Raw genomic sequence first — 18,039 nt, 5'->3', positions numbered from 1 at the left:
GATCTTCTTTTGTCATTTGTGGTTAGATGTACGGGTGAGTCCTTTTGGTCTGGAAGTCCGTATCCTCTCATCCTGGAACATTTTATGGAGTTATTTCTTTTAATTCCTCCATTTTCGCTTTGAAAACAATCATCCTCACATTTTCAGAAGTGTGCTGTTGCTCTCGTCTGCCAATGGCCTGCCCCCGTCGGAGGACGCTGTGGTGCACGGCCCTCTGTGGTGCACGGCCCTCTGTGGTGCACGACCCTCGGTAAACCCGTCTTTCCCTGCTGTCTGAGCGGGGCAGGGGCGGGCTCTGCAGCAGTGGGCGGTGCTCTGAGGGGCTGACTGCTTTTTTACTGCACTTCTCAGGAACCCTGGTGTCTTCCACACCAGCCTTGCCCTCACTGCTGTACACATGTGACCTTGTTGGGTGTGTTGGTTGTGAGCTAAGATACTACTGCTCTGCTTTCTTCACTTACTGACTTTCAATTCAGCTCTCTGGTCTGAGTAACATGTATGTTTGTTCTAGAAATATATGTGCCTTTTTAATGTATTGTAAGATCTGGTAGCACATCTAACGAACGTGATGAAAATTGATGACAAAAATGCTATGTCACTGTATCTGCAACAGCAGTAACGTTACATGAGATTATTTTTGCTTCCTATTGTTTATAGAGTTATGCATACTGCTAAACTACTATGATTGTCTGTTAATAAGTGAAGGAGAGGTTAAAGTTCATTAGAGAATAGCAAGTAAATAAAAATTTACCTTTTTTTTTCCCTTTTGCATTTACCTGGAATCCTTGATTTCCACCTGTGGACCCAATTTAGAACTGTTGAATTAAATAGAACACGGTAGTATATGGGACCATAATCATGGATCCCTTTATTTGTCCATTTTTCAAAAAGACTTCTTTACAATGAAAAACTCTGATCAACCTTTTCAGTCATTCAACAAATATTTACTAAGTATCAGCTGACTATTAGACATGGGCACCAGGGCTACATTAGTGAAATCTCTGTCTTCATGGAGTTTATATTTCCAGTGGAATATATATTTGGTTATTGTGTTACCTAGATTAAAATAACATGCCTTGTGTATATCACCATTCCTAGAAAAATAGTTGAAATTGTGTATCTTTCTTACTTTATTTGAAACAAAACTTGGAAGTTTTTGTTTACAAATGATTTATTTGCAAAAAGATGTGAGAAGATTGGTAAAAAAGAAAAAAAAACAATACCCATTATTGTACCGATCAGAAATAACTACTGTAAACACTTGGGTGTATATTTCATCTCCTTTCTATACATATGTATATGTTTAAATATGTATGTGTATACATAAACATTCATAATTAGTAGAATTATATTATAAAAATATGTACAGTTTACATTTTATTTGTCAAGTGTTTACTTCAGTTTTTTTTTGTTGTTGTTGTTCAGTTACTCCGTCATGTCCGACTCTTTGTTACCCAATGGACTGCAGCACACAAGGCTTCCTTGTCTTTCACCATCTCCTGGAGCTTGCTCAAACTCATGTCCATTGAGTCAGTGATGTTATCCAACCATCTCATCCTCTGTCGTCCACTTCTCCTCCTGCCTTCAATCTTTCCCAGCATCAGGGTCTTTTCCAATGAGTCAGCTTTTCACATCAGATGGCCACAGTATTAGAGCTTCAGCTTCAGTATCAGTCCTTCCAATGAATATTCAGGGTTGATTTCCTTTAGGACTGGCTGACTGATCTGCTTGCAGTCCAGAGGACTCTCAAGAGTCTTCTCCAACACCACAGTTCAAAAGCATCAGTTCTTCAACGCTCAGCCTTTTTATGGTCCAGTTCTCACATCCATACATGTCTACTGGAAAAACCATAGCTTTGACTCTACGGACCTTTGTCAGCATATTAATGTCTTTGTTTTTTAATATGTTGTCTAGGTTTGTCATAGCTTTTCTTCCAAGGAGCAAGTCTTTTAATTTCATAGCTGCAGTTATCATCTGCAGTGATTTTGGAGCCCCCAAAAATAAAGTCTGCCACTGTTTCCATTGTTTCACCATCTGTTTGCCATGAAGTAATGGGATGGGATGCCATATTCTTAGTTTTTTGAATGTTGAGTTTTAAGCCAGCTTTTTCACTCTCCTTTTTTACCTTTATCAAGATGCTCTTTAGTTCCTCTTCGCTTTCTGCCATAAGGGTGGTGTCATCTGCGTATCTGAAGTTATTGATATTTCTCCCAGCGATCTTGATTCCAGCTTGTGCTGCATGCAGCCTGGCCTTTCTCATGATGTACTCTGCATATAAAGTAAGCAGGGTGACAATATACAGCCTTGATGTATTCCTTTCCCGATTTGGAACCAGTCTGTTGTGCCATGTCTGTTTCTAACTTGCTTCTTGACCCGCTTATAGGTTTCTCAAGAGGCAGGTCAGGTGGTCTGGTATTCCAGTCTCTTTAAGACTTTTCCACAGTTTGTTGTGCTCCACAAAGTCAAAGGCTTTCAGTTCAGTCGCTCAGTCGTGTCCGACTCTTTGCGACCCCATGGACTGCAGACGCCAGGCTTCCCTGTCCATCACCAACTCCTGAAGCTTGCTCAAACTCATGTCCATCTAGTCGGCGATGCCATTCAACCATTTCATCCTCTGTCATCCCCTTCTCTTGCCTTCAATCTTTCCCAGCATCAGGGCCTTTTCCACTGAGTCATTTCTTCCCATCAGATAGCCAGAGTATTGGAGCTAACTTCAGCTTCAGCATCAGTCCTTTCAGTGAATATTCAGGACTGATTTCCTTTTGGATTCACTGGTAGAAATTATTAGTCAGTCAGTGTAGAACTGCCTGAAATCAAAGGCTTTAGTGTAGTCAATGAAGCAGAAGTAGCTGTTTTTCTGGAATTAGCTTGCTTTTTCTGTGATCCAATGGATGTTGGCAATTTGATCTCTGGTTCCTCTGCCTTGTTGAAATAGCTTGTACATCTGGCAGTTCTCGGTTCATATACTGTTGAAGCCTAGCTTGATGGATTTTGAGCATTACTTTGCTGGCATGCGATATGAGTGCAATTGTGTGGTAGTTTGAGCATTCTTTGGCATTGCCTTTCTTTGGGATTGGAAGGGAAACTGACCTTTTCTAGTCCTGTGGCCTCTGCTGATTCTTCCAAATTTCCTGGCATATTTGGAAAAGTGTGGCACTTTCACAGCTTCATCTTTCAGGATTTCAAATAGCTCAGCTGGAATTCTTTCACCTTCACTAGCTTTGTTTGTCCTGATGCATCCTAAGGCCTACTTGGCTTCACATTCCAGGATATCTGGCTCTAGGTCAATGATCACACCATCTTGGATATCTAGGTCATTAAGATCTTTTTTTGTATAGTTCTGTGTATTCTGCTTCTGTCCATACTGTTTCTGTCCTTTATTGTGCTCATCTTTGCATGGAGTGTTCCCTTGGTATCTCTGATTTTCTTGAAGAGATCTCTAGTCTTTCCCATTCTATTGTTTTCCTCTATTTCTTTGCACTGATCACTGAGGAAGGCTTTCTTATCTCTCCTTGCTATTCTTTGGAACTCTGCATTCAAATGGGTATATCTTTCCTTTTCTCTGCCTTTCACTTCTCTTCTTTCCTCAGCTGTTTGTAAGGCCTCCTCAGACAACCGTTTTGTTTTTTGCCTTTCTGTTTTTTGGGGATGGTTTTTATCACCGTCTCTTGTACAGTGTCACGAACCTCCGTCCATAATTCTTCAGTCACTCTATCAGTTCTAATCCCTTGAATCTATTTCTCACTTCCACTGTGTAATCTGAAGGGATTTGATTTAGGTCATACCTGTGCAGCTTAATAGTTTTCCCTTCTTTCTTCAATTTAAGTCTGAATTTGGCAATAAGGAGTTTATGATCTGAGCCACAGTCAGCTCCCGGTCTTGATTTTGCTGACTTTATAGAGCTTCTCCATCTTTGACTGCAAAGAATATAGTCAGTCTGATTTCGGTATTGACCATCTGGTGATGTCCATGTGTAGTCTTTTGTGTTGTTGGAAGAGGGTGTTTGCTATGACCAGTGCATTCTCTTGGCAAAACTCTGTTAGCCTTTGACCTGCTTAATTTTTCTCCAAGACCAAATTTGCCTGTTACTCCAGGTATCTCTTGACTTCCTACTTTTGCATTCCAGTCCCCTATGGTGAAAAGGACATCTTTTTTTTTGGCATTATTTCTAGAAGTAACTAGACCTACTTCTGGTAGGTATGCATAATAACTGTTCAACTTCAGTTTTTTTGGCATTAGTGGTTGGGGCATAGACTTCGATTAATGTGATATTGAATGGTTTTCCTTGGAAATGAACCAAGATTATTTCAATTTAATGGTTATCTAATATTCAATTTTATGCAAACACCATAATTTATAACTTTAAGTTATTTTCTCTATTTTACTATTTAAAAAAGTCTTGTGCTAATTTCTTGTAGCTAACTGTTACCAAACACCTTTAGTTAATTATTTCAATAATCTGTTATGAATAATTTTAAATACATGGAAAATTTGAAAGAATTTTAGAATGGACACCTGAATACCCACTATCTAGGTTGTATAATTAACTTTTAGTGTGTTGACTTTACTGTACATCTAGTCAATTATCCATTCTTCTTACATTTTTTGGTAAATATTTAGATGCCGAGTCATATAATTTTCAGGCCTATTTTATAAAATTTAAAAAAGTTTCTAAATTCTCCATGATTTTTAGTAATAATTTATACACTTTGAACTCTTGTCAACACTGGGTTTCTTGTTTTAATGTAACTTTTTAGATAATTTTTGATTTATAGATTTTTACTAAATTTTCTCATTTTATCTAAGATGACTTTCTTCATATGTAACACTCATAAAACAATGTTTATTTATCGTTTGCTTTAATTATCTAATTTCTACTCTAGATTTTGGAAAGAAATGTATATAATTTGTTCTATATGGTGCTTCATGTTTTTTAAGGGGGACATTATACTTGTAACTTTTTAATGTACACTTGAGGAAAGTAATCAGGAAATCACTAGTCCCTTTTCTTTTGGTGTTTGCAGTAAGTGTGTAAATAAGTGTTAACTGGAATATTGGCTCTAGCACATTCAGTCTTTTTTCTCTATCACAGTGTCAATGGGCCGATGGAGAAAAAGGACACATTGCGGGCAGTCAGAGCTGGAAGCAGAATCTCATGAACTAAGCACTCGTTCACTCACTCACTGCATCATGGTTCACTTCTTGGACTTTGGTTTTATCCCTTGGACCTCTATTCCTTTCAGTCTAACAGTATGACTGATAAAAAGACTTAAGAGTAACACAGATACAAATTTGAAGTGTAAAGGAACCTAGGCCTTTTGGTGGATGGAGAGTGTGAGGCAGTTGAAGCAAGGAAATGATTAGAAGGTCACAGGGCTTACACAGCAGTGTTTTAAATGAGAGATTGCCTGCATTCTATTTTAAGAGGAATTGATAAATAATTATTTAACTTTGGTATAGCTATTTAAAAAGTTGTTTGGAAATCCCTCTAGAAATATGTTGACTTTGTTATTTTTGGAGCATTCAGCGGAATCTCTTTATTTACAGCTGGGGTCGAAATGCAGAGAACTGAAAGATATTCATTTCGGCCAGTGTTACAAGATCTCAGATGAAGGCATGATCGTCATAGCTAAGGGCTGTCTGAAATTACAGAGAATATACATGCAGGAAAACAAATTAGTAAGTACTTCTTATCATCCTTCTGTTTTTCATTTAACTCTTGAATTCCTTATAACGCAGTGTTATCAGGTTTTTTCTGCTGATTTCTTTTGGTGGTTTAGAGGCAAATTCTACTTCAAAGCAAGAATCTTCTGAAAACAGTGATTTTTATAATTTGATTTTATAGTCATGTGGATGCTTGCTTATATGTGGTACTTACATGTTAAAAATTCTTCATTAGCATGTGTTAATGTGTTTTTTCCTAAACTGTGACAGTGGTAAAAATTAATTGGAAAAAATGAAATTTGGCTGCCAAACATGAGTATGTAGTTGTCATTCCTTCTGACTCCCCTAGGGGTTATAATAATTTTAGATAGTTAGGGATTTTTAACAGTCAAGAAGATGTACATTTGTGAAATAGAGCCTTTCACTTAGTATGGCATAAAATGGGATTCAGTAAATTGAGACAGATAATCTTGGTAGTTACATAGGTTTTAGAGTGTTACATAGAATTTATATTATGTTTTAAGCACATGTGTAGATAATCATACACACTGTTTAAAACCATGTAATTTTCTCTTTTTGAGATATACTTTACATATCATAAAATATACCTTTTAAAAATGTACAATTCAGTATTTTTTAGTATATTCATAAAGTTATGCAGTCATCATCACTAGTTCTAAAATGGTTTTATTATCCCATAAAGGAACTTTGTGTCCATTAGCTGTCCCTCTTCATTCCGCCTTCTTCTAGCTCATGGCAACTGGTAGTCTACTTTTGGTTTCCATGGATTTGTCTGTTCCAGGCATTTCATATAAACAGAATACAATATGTGGTCTTTTGTATCTACCTTCTTTGCCTTACCATATTTTTTCAAAGTTCATTTGTGTTGTAGCATGTATCAGAGCTTCATTCCTTTTTATAGCAGAATAATATTCCAAATTCATTTAACTTTGATTTGATGAGTATGCAGTATAGAAAGAGAAAACTTTTTAACAGAAAAAGTTGTCACTGCAGAGGCATTAGTAGAGTTCTTGATGTCGAAAAAATACTCTACATTAAAATGTAGGCAAGATGGTCCTGACCGTGTATCAGATTTATAAAGAAGATGTGCTTTTTAACTCTATCTGCAAATGAAGAGATCTTTTTGTTGCTCCCCCCTCCTTAGAGTTAGTTTACAAAATTTAGTAATACCTCTCATGTATTAAGGTAAGTTTTGAAAAGTCTCTAAGAAACCTCAGCACTTCAAGTAAGATAATGCTTTTTTTTTTTTTATAAGATTATAGTAAGAAAAAAATTGAAACATTGAATTAAAAGTATATGCTTTTATTAACACATAGAATTATATGTTTCTCTAAAATTACATAATAAAAATACTTCCTATTCCTCTTTACATTTAATACAATTTTAATAATCACTCCCGAGTCTTTATGTTCTTTTGGAGACAGTAAGGTCTTCTGGGTCAGAGAGAGTGAATTTTTGAATCCTGCATTGTGACCCTGGTAAAGCTACTTAGGGTTTCTGAACGTCTTTTGCAAATTGGGTTATTAGTGTTTGTCTTTTTGCGGGTTGTGGTTTTGAGGATTAAATGACATAATGTCCTTAAATTGTGCAGTATTAATTTTGACTCATAGGAAACATAAAAAACTAGTGGTTGTTATGAGATCTTGACTGTGTGTGTCATCTGTTTCCACTTTACACTCAAGATAAATTAAAAGATGGTAATCCCGACTTACAGTTTTTAATATTTCTCATGTAATGGGAACATTATTGACTGATTAATATTTGTTTTCTTGTTGAGCAAAACCAGAGAAACATTTTTCTTTTTTTATTTGTCTTTAGGGTGAAAACCTTTTATTAATTAGAGAAAACAACATAAAATGAAATTTAAAATTGACATTTAGAAAGGGCAAAACAAATCCTACCTGATCAAAGTCTTGTTTGTTTGGTTGTTCACTTTTAATGTCCCAAATCAACACTACAAAATACAAAGGTGGCGCCTCTGCACCCAAGCCAAGAGCGTTTTAGCCACCCAGAAGGTGACTGATCTACAGTTTGAAACCCTGCTCCGAGCATAGAATCCCACATACAGAAGATGCTCAAAACATCTTTGTTTCAGCAAAAAATTTTGGTCAGTGGTTTCTCAAAGGAATTAACTATGTTTTTTGACGGTTCTGAAGTGAAGTGAAGTCGCTCAGTCGTGTCCGACTCTTTGCGACCCCATGGGCTGCAGCCTACCAGACTCCTTTGTCCATGGGATTTTCCAGGCAAGAGTATTGGAGTGGAGTGCCATTTCCTTCTCCAGGGGATCTTCCCAACCCAGGGATCGAACCCGGGTCTCCCGCATTGTAGACAGACGCTTTACCGTCTGAGCCGCCAGGGAAGTCCAGTTATATTCAAATATCCTTGATATTATGGTCCATTAGAAAGATATTATGTACTTAGATGCTAAAGGAAATAAGTTTTTTATGTAGTGTTATTCAGTAAATATTTTGATTTCATTGTAAATTTGAAGTAATTTTTCCTATATTTTAGTTCAAAGAAATTCTTTCAATTTAGAAAGAGAAATTGAGAATCATTGAACTCTTTCTGTTGGACAGTTAAGCTGTTGATAACTCATCTCCCATAGGAACTTTGGTATGTATTTTTAGGAATTATGAAATAAGGATAAATATTTGAATTACTTGCAAAGCTGTGACTTTAAGTAGTCTGGGTTTTTTTTGCTCTGAGATGTATTATCATTAGTCCCTTAGCAACAAATATTTTAAACAGGGTAAGTAGAAATAATAATCTGCTTAATGATAAATAATATTTATATATGCAGATATATAATTATACTGTATATTTAATTATAGACAGGGATAATAAATGTCATTTAATAGAACAAACAACTAATACAGATACTTAGAAGAATATTGTGTTTGAAAGGATGCTAGCAGAACTTTACCTGTACAGATAGATATTGATCATTAGCCAAATTATTTTGCTAATTGTCGTATCTATCTTCTTAAGAACCTTCTCCAGAGTGTTCGAGTTTCATTATGTGGCCTGAAAACAGTCACAGTGCAGTGCTTTTCTAAAGCGTAAAGCTTGCTGACTTTAGAATATCAAACTGTGTGCTTTTCTATACACTGAGTATCTGACTGTATCTTGGCCTTTAGATGGCAGCATTGTCTTTGTATATTTCAGTGACACAGCTTTTGTGTCCTTGATATAACTGTAAAGATAAGATGCTTGTACATGGGTTTTTGCAGATATTTATGGTTTATTTTTAATTTTGTTGTTTAAATGATTTTAGGGAAATTTTCTTTAAAAATATGAAATGCTTAGCTTTATCTTGAGTGTTAAATGGTAAACTTGCCATCTTACCCAAAGTAGCAGAATATTTGAGTGTGCTTATTTGTGGCACTGTAAGTAAGGTAGACGTTAGAATGAGGAAAGGGATGTGTTATTTACCAGAGGGAGCTTTATGCAGGCGTCAAGTGAGGACGATGACTGGACATTTTTGGATTCAGATGATTGATGGTGAAGCAAAGAATTGAGGACTTAGATGTAAAATCTTCCCCCCCTCCAAATAATGGGTTTTTGTTTTAGTCATTTTTTGAATGAGACAGGTGCCATGCACCTAGATTGGATATATTTTGCATTTTCTATAAAATATCATATAGATTATAAAAACAGATCTGAGGAATACAACTATAATGGGTGTCTAGCATATTGTGTATAGCCGTCTGTTGTCTATTAGCTGTAGCATTAACATCACTTCTGTGCAGGACTGGCTAAAATTATTCTAAAGCCATGTTTAGTTTGTGTATATAGTTACTGATGATCTAGAATCTTCATTAAGTATATTTTCTCTGCTTTTTAATTTCCTTGCTCCAGATTCTGCTTCTCTACATTTTGGACGGAAGTTCTTTGGGCACCTTTTTATTTAATTTTAAAATGATGGGGTCAGTTAGATTATCTACATTTGCTATCCAACTTGATGTCTTGAAGTACTTATGTCTTAAAGATGTCTTAAAGTTTTATGATTTTGAAAATGGTTTCTATCCTAAGGCTTAGGGTCAGCATATTTGATATATATGTGTTATATTTATTTGGCCTATTTTTAGCATCTTGTACTTTGTAGAGTTATGAACTAGTATAGATTTCGGAGTTACCCAAGAAACTAGTAATATATTATGAATAGATTTTAGAAAGTTTTTGGGAAATGATGTATGTTTTCTGGTTAAAACTTGATTTCCTGTCAGTTAATTATGACTTTTTGTTTTTTTCAACCTCCTGGTGAATCATTTTACTAGTTTTATAATTCTGTACATCTCCTTTGGCTCCTGCTGTAGCATTATTTGTAGCATTGTTTTAGTGTTGTTACCCTTTGGGGGCCTACGTGCATGAAGTAGGACCTAATTCACCTCTCTTGGTGTCCTTCTTCCAGGCTGGAAGCATTTTAGGGAATGGATGGAGCAAACACTTAAGTTTGAGTTGAAATGAATTCATCCTGTGATCCAACTGTTTCTTAATCATGTGATGCAGTTAATTATCTTAATTTTTGAACTTTGAACTCCTTGTTTGTAGAAAGGAGATAGTACTACCTCAGACTTGTTCTTAGGCAGATCAGACTAAAAGAGATTGAGGTGAAGTACAAAATGTTGTTCAGTCGCTCAGTTGTGTACAACTCGTTGCAACCCCATGGACTGCACACCAGGCCTCCCTGTCCATCACCAGCTCCTGGAGTTTACTCAGACTCATGTCCACTGAGTCAGTGACGCCATCCAACCATCTCATCCTCTGTCGTCCCTTTCTCCTCCTGCCCTCAATCTTTCCCAGCATCAGGGTCTTTTCCAGTGAGTCAGCTTTTCACATCAGGTGGCCAGAGTATTAGAGCTTCAGCTTCAGCATCAGTCCTTCCAATGAATATTCAGGACTGATCTCCTTTAGGATGGGGTGGTTGGATCTCCTTGCAGTCCAAGGGACTCTTAAAGAGTTTTCTCCAACACCACAGTTCAAAAGCATCAATTCTTCAGCAATCAGCCTTCTTTATGGTCCAACTCTCACATCCATACATGACTACTGGAAAAACCATAGCTCTGACTAGATGGACCTTTGTTGGCAAAGTAATGTCTCTCCTTTTTAATATGCTGCATATAGTTCCAAATGTAGGAGTCTTTATTAAAAGCTTTTTTCTTCCTCTCCCGATCAGAGTTCACTTTCTGGAGTCTACCAGTTTGAACTGGCCATTGTCAGTGCCCACTGTCGCTGACTGTTCTGATTTCATCCGTTAGTTACCCACACAGTTTAATTCTTTATTTTTGCTGCTTGCTGTAATTTGAGGTTGTTGAAGCAGTTAAGTGAGTAGACTGGTAGCCATATTATCATCAATTAGGGCAAGTAAGGTAAACATTTGCATCAAAGCTTAAATAGCAGTAACTAATTCAGCATTCTATTAAGGCTTGTCTTTTCCTGACTCTTCAACTTTGAGTGAATATATTAAGGGATTTGGTCCCCGCTACCCTCCAGTACCCCCACTACATTCTTGATATCTTATTCCTCAAATACTCCTTGAGAAGTGAGTTTACTTGTAATCCCAGACATAAGTGATGTACATTTATGAAGGATTGCATTTTGTAAGTACTCACTTTGGCTTCCAGAGTCTCCTAGGGTAGATACTCGTCTTCATTGCCTTTCCCCTCTGAATGGACAAAGCATTTACTTGCATCAAGAGTGGTAGTTCCCAGTAAACAGTGATGCACAAATATGGCATTCTAGAGAAGGTGACGTTAAGTTATTAAGCTTCATCTTGTCTTTGTTACTACATTTCAGAATTCTGCTTTCAGTTTTTGATGTTTAAAAAGACTTAGTAGTTGTTATCTCACTGAGTGTTTATCATGTACCCAGGTACAATGTAGTTTCACATAATTAATTTTCACTTATTCCATTTTACAGATGAGGAAATTGAGGCCCCGAAAGATTAAGTAACAATAGGTAAATGTCACAGTCAAGGTTTTAACCCAGATATGTCGGATTCCTGAGTATTTGTCTTCAAGACCTTTGATTGCCTGGATACATCACAGATGGAGCTAAATCTATATGCCTTTGAACCAAGCAGTAATTTCCAAAAGGCATTATCCCTCTTAAAACATTTACCGACAGGTTCTGTAAGGCACCAAAGGAGGAAGTTAATTGTTAGCATGAGCAGAAGATCCTTTTGCTAGAATAATAACTTTTTTTTAGGGGGAGCTGCTAATACTAATAGAGATACACTGAACTCTTTTCTAGGAAAATTAGTAAAATTGTCAAAGAGAAGTGTCTTCTGGAGAGTGTTTAATGTTGATATTAACCCTGTATAAATATAATTAATTTTATTAGAATTGCACTCATGCAACATTTTTTACTTTTCATAAACATAATGTATTTTTTATGAAGTTTGTATTTAGAAGCTAAATATTTTGTCTAATAGATTTAATAAAAATTCTAATGAGTTAATGAACTGATAGCTTTCCACTCTATCCCTTAACACTGTTTCAGATGTTGATTTGGTGCAGTTAAAAATGGAATACATACTGTGTGCCAGGCACTCAATAGTGTTAAGGAATTTAAAAAGTTATACTGCCAAAGAAAGGATATCCTTTTCTAGTGATAAGTGCTGTGGAAATGCCAGTCACAAAATAAGTACTTCTGTGAGAGGCCAGGGAGGAATCAGGAAATCCTGTTAATAATCGGTGGCGTTGGAACTGGGTCTTGATTGATACGTAGCGATGTGGTGACTATGATGCAAGCAGACATTTTGTGAGAAAAGTGCTGCTGTGGGAAATAGCGTTGACAAAAACAAGGCATTAGAAAAATATGTGGAACGTCCAGTTAGTAGTGGAGAAGGAAATGGCAACCCATTCCAGTGTTCTTGCCTGGAGAATCCCATGGACAGAGAAGCCTGGTAGGCTGCAGTCCATGGCGTCGCACAGAGTTGGACACGACTGAAGCGACTTAGCAGCAGCAGCAGCAGCTAGTTAGTAGTGGGTGTCCAAGTAAGATTAGGATTTTATCGTAGTTGGGGAAGTGTTCATAATTGGGGCTGTGAAGGAAGGTAGGGACCAGGTTGTTAAGTTTCTTGAGTGTCATGATAAGAAATTTGTGTATCTCTTGGTAACTGGGATTGTAGTTTGAGATTTCTAATTTGAAATGTGGTCAAATATTTTAGTCTTGTATATTTTCTAATTTTAGGAAATTAAAAAAATTCAAAATACTGAAAAGAGCAGTAACATCTGTAATATAAGCCCGTCGTCACCTAGACATTGACAGTTGTTAGCCTTTTTGTCGGAGAAGGCAATGGCACCCCACTCCAGTACTCTTGCCTGGAAAATCCCATGGATGGAGGACCTTGGTGGGCTGCAGTCCACGGGGTCGCTAAGAGTTGGACACGACAGAGCGACTTCACTTTCACTTTTCACTTTCATGCGTTGGAGAAGCAAATGGCAACCCACTCCAGTGTTCTTGCCTGGAGAATCCCAGGGACGGGGGAGCCTGGTGGGCTGCCGTCTATGGGGTCGCACAGAGTCGGACACGACTGAAGTGACTTAGCAGCAGCCTTTCTTTTAAATTTGTTTCTTCTTGAATTAATAAAGCAAATAAACTTGAAGTCTCTTGTCTTACATACCATGTTACCACTGTCTCTTTCTAGAGGTAACTACTGTGATGATCTAAAATGCTTAAAAAACCAACAGCTTTAGCAAATATAATGGACCACAAACAGCAGTACAGTGTTGCTCAGTGTGTGGTCACAGTGGTTGTGTCTGATGTTACAGGGTTAACTGCTGGTCTCACGTAGTTTGTCAGTCTGCAATCCCCTTTGTTTACTTTTAAGTTGTTTTTGGTATCTAGCTTAATGAATATGTAATTCCTTCTTTTAAACTTTTAGTGTTCTATAAATGTATGTATCTCGTGTTTATCCATTCACATTAAGGGACCCTTATATTGCTTCCATTGTTTTGCTTTATAGGTAAGGTTAACAATAAAAGCTTTGTGCAAGTCTCTTGGCTTATCTATGAGAATTTCTCTGGGAGCTAGTCTAGAAATGTAATTAAAGGGAGCTAAGATATCAGATACATTTTGAAATTTTTGATAGATGTCAAGTTGCTCTTCATGAGTAACTGAAATCATGGTTTACAGGTGTATCTTGCTGATGGGTTGTCAGCTCTTTTGAGGGTAAAGAGTATCATGTTTCCTTTTTATCCCATCCACCCACATATTGGCACATAGTAGATATTCAGTAAATGTTGGTTTAGTGACTAATGGCTTACTGTTGAACTGAATATACTTTTAAAGGTATTTCTTCTAGCATTTTGGGAACATGCTTTAAAAAGTGGGTGGACTTAAGCTTATAAATAAAAGCTTGAAGAATAAGTTAAAGATGGAGAGTCCATGGCTTTCTGACTTTGCAGTACGTACATCTCTTTGATCTGGTTACTGTATCAATGATGCTGTTCTTCATGTATCAGGTTTACCCAGCCAGAGTCATTCATGTTCTCAAGGGTTATTTTCTGGGATAATATTTCTTAACAACATGCCATTCTGATGAACTAGAATATAATTTTATCCTTGTAAAAATTACATTGACTCGTACCTTCTTACCATTTATAAAATTGGCTTTATTTTGTTCAGTGATATTCAGAAGATCTACTTTAATTAAAAGCTAGAGTTATTTGGCAAACCTGAAAAAAAGTTAAAATGTTATTTGGCGTATTTTTCAATCTGCAGAATGAATGCATTTTTATTCATTATACATTCTTTGGTAGAGCTTACCATCTCTCTTTTAGAACTGTTTTTCTGTTTTCCTTCTGTAGGTATCTTTTTTGTCAGGTATCTTGGTAAGGACTTAACTGAATTGTATTCCTTCATTTTAAAGGCATAGAAAACCGTGAAGAGTGAGTGCATGTGTGTGTGTGTGTGTCTTCTCCTGTGGACCGGTGTGGTAGAGGGCAGGCAGTAGCTTCGATAATATCCAAATAATTTTTCTTTGGATTGCGTCAGTTTTGTTTTTTGTTTCTTTTTTACCCAGCATGTTTATTTAACTAATTGTATTAATTTAATGACATTAAATTTAGTTCACAGATTTTTGGGGGCCCATCAGCTGATGATAGGAGTTCCTTAGATTCAAACAATCACAAGTTGAAGCAAGCTTGGTGTTGAAAACTGATACAGGTATTCCAGTGTTGATAATGAAGAATTTATTATAGCTAAAAGTTTTGTTGTTATTGTTGTTTAGTCGCTAAGTTGTGTCTGACTATTTAGCGACCCCATGGACTATAGTCTACCAGGCTCCTCTGTCCATGGATTTCCCAAGCAAGAATACTGGAGTGGGTTGTCATTTCCTTCTCCAGGGGATTTTCCTGACCCGGGGATTGAACCTGAGGCTCCCGTCACGTTTCCTTACCACTCAGCCACTAGGGAAACTCGGAATAGGAGACTCAGATAGTATTTGCATATTGTTAACTTTTTGTGTGTGGGGGGGCTCAGATTCTAGATTACTGAAAATAAATTTATTCTGGGTTTAAAATTTATAGTTGATAGGTTATCCCTAGTATTGCAGTTCTTTTACTGGTGTTATTTTCCACTTACATACTCTGTAGTTTAGATCCTTTTTTTTTTTTTTAATGTAGTTTTTGTTTACTTTTTCTAGGAGTGCATATTAAAAAATCAGAGATTTGGAACAAATCAAATTATTTCTCAAATATAAATGTGAAAGTGCTGTCTTAGTCTCTGTGCTCAAGTGTTGGCAAGTGGGTTGAGATAAAGAGCCAAATGGTTAGACTTAGCAAATAGAAACTTTATAAGGTTAAATAAGAGTGGAATGCTGGGAGTACATTAAGTCTGCCGTTTATGAGCACACATTCTTCAACTGCCTATCTAGGCTGTCAGTCAACAAGTGAGATGTGTTGCTTAGATCTGGTGAGAAGTTTTGGCTTATAGCTGTCACAAGGCTGTTAGTGTACTAAGATATGCAAGACTTAATTCCATTTACTGTTTTCGTGATTAGGCTTTAGGGGAGAAGAATTTCTCTTTTTCTTTCTTTTTTAAGTTGTGCCTTTCAGAACGTCTTTTATAAACTATAGTTGAATCTGGCTACCAGGTGATAAGATGCTTCTTTCCAAGTATTTTATTGTAGTTATTATCAAAAGAGGCATTGTCATGAAAGTGCATCCAGACATCCTGTGGTGAGGACTGCTCCTATTTCTGCTGCAGACTTTGCTTATCCATATTGTCTATATTGTTTCTTTTTGCTGTCTTTCTTCATGTTCTTATTAAAGGTCTAGAATGAGTTTACAGATGAGAGTATTGGGGTAAAATCTTTCCCTTGGACTGTACCTTCTGGTTTTTAGTAGCTGAGAAATTGAGGCCAGATGAAATATATACTATTTTGATATTACTTATTTTTTAACCCTCCAATTGCTTCCTATTTTATGTAGCTACATAAAATTTAGGTTGCAGAAAAGACCAATATTGTATTTTTCTTTAATGAGTGCTCTACTTCACTATTTTTGGTTTCTAAACTGTGATAGACTCCAGGAGAGTCCTTGGGAGTAGGAAATTTGTTGAGTCTATTGCCAGGTTTTCATTGACTATTTTTGATTTAAGCATAATATCTAGGTATTTATCATTCACTGTAATGTGATACATAAATGAATATATTGAGAATTTGTAATCTGAAGAAAAATAGTTATGTATCAGACTCCTAATTAAACTGTGTCTGGGTGATTATTCTTATCTTTTATTTTCCCCTTATTGAATATATATCTCTGAGAAAACAAAGAGGAAGGTATATATTTATATACATTGTTTTTAAAATGCCTATCAAACGACTACAGATTATAAAATTATCTTGATCGTTTAATGCTGGATTTTTGCTTTGACTCCTCTGAGAACAAGGTATGATTAGGTTAAGCCGTGACTAGTAGGTTCACAGAGTGGGAATCAAAATACAGTCCCATGCCTGCATACTAGGTTAATGCTAACTTTAAATATTTGATGATACTTACAGATACTTTGGGGGTTTCCCTTGTAGCTCAGTCGTAAAGAATCTGCCTGCAGTGCAGGAGACCCGGGTTCAATCCCTGGGTTGGGAAGATCCCCTGGAGAAGGAAATGGCACCCCATTCCAGTATCCTTGCCTGGAAAATCTAATGGACAGAGGAGCCTGGTGGGCTGCAGTCCACGGGGTCGCAAAGAGTTGGGCATGACTAAGCGACTAGCACTTATAGATAGTTTGATATTTTTTATGTTTTAAGTTCTTGCAGGACACAATTTTATATACACATATATTGATATATTAATAAGTACTTTTTAATCATATATAACTGTAGTCAGTTCCATTGTATAACCTATGATATATTTTCATAAACTACAATTGTGTCAAGCTTATGAGTGAAGAACTTAAAGGAAAACAGTGTGAAAGATAATGGTATATTGTATATTCCACTGGATTCTGTCATGGCCTAAGACATTTCTAAGACTGGCTTTGTTATTTTTTAAATCTACAACTCAGAAATACTCTTGCTAAACTACTGTATTCATCATTTCAGGAACTTGTAGTGGTTGACTACAAAAATTTCTCCAGTTACTTGTCTCTGTTCTCATTATGTTCTCAACTAGTCTATTTACTCTACATTTTCTGTTGTCATCTTGCTTTCTTCCAATATGTGTTCAAGCTGAGCGAAAGATGATTGTTTTGGTTAAATATTCTTTAAGAATTCGACCACATTTATTACTTTCTAGTACTCTGTCAACTTCCTTTATTATTTCCTATTAATCCATTGATAATTTGTTGTAGGTTTCAAGGCTTCAGTCTAATCATGTAAGCTCCTTAAAAATGGGGATGTCTTTTTTTTTTTAATTTGTTTATAGTAACTGACTATATATTTGTTAATGTTTTGACTAAATGGTTAAAAATTAATCTTTTTATACTTAAAAATTATAAATTTTCTGAAAAGGACAGTTAGTTAAGATGAACCTTCTATTCTGAATTTTTCTTCTGGAAAAATTCTTTTTGTGCCCAAAAGAAAGATCTTAAAAATTAATATCTTTAATGAGGTACATGTCAGTCACTTTAAGTATGATTATGACCAACCTAGATAGCATATTCAAAAGCAGAGACATTACTTTGCCAACAAAGGTTCGTCTAGTCAAGGTTATGGTTTTTCCTGTGGTCATGTATGGATGTGAGAGTTGGACTGTGAAGAAGGCTGAGCACAGAAGAATTGATGCTTTTGAACTGTGGTGTTGGAGAAGACTCTTGAGAGTTCCTTGGACTGCAAGGAGATGCAACCAGTCCATTCTGAAGGAGATCAGCCCTGGGATTTCTTTGGAAGGAATGATGCTGAAGCTGAAA

General features: G+C 36.3%; 1 protein-coding gene across 1 annotated transcript in view; it reads left to right on the top strand.

Annotated features, from left to right (window-relative positions):
* FBXL17 (F-box and leucine rich repeat protein 17) overlaps positions 1–18,039 on the top strand; it is a 521,801-nt gene that overhangs the window by 37,057 nt on the left and 466,705 nt on the right. The window contains exon 4 of the mRNA XM_070792153.1: positions 5,548–5,679. Coding sequence (XP_070648254.1) covers positions 5,548–5,679 — 132 coding nt within the window. The remainder of the gene's footprint in view (positions 1–5,547; positions 5,680–18,039) is intronic.

Source organism: Bos indicus, chromosome 7 (genome assembly GCF_029378745.1).
Source record: "Bos indicus isolate NIAB-ARS_2022 breed Sahiwal x Tharparkar chromosome 7, NIAB-ARS_B.indTharparkar_mat_pri_1.0, whole genome shotgun sequence".
Taxonomy (NCBI): Eukaryota; Metazoa; Chordata; class Mammalia; order Artiodactyla; family Bovidae; genus Bos; species Bos indicus.
The sequence above is the reverse complement of the archived record's forward strand: the minus strand, read 5'-3'. Positions and strand labels throughout refer to the sequence as shown.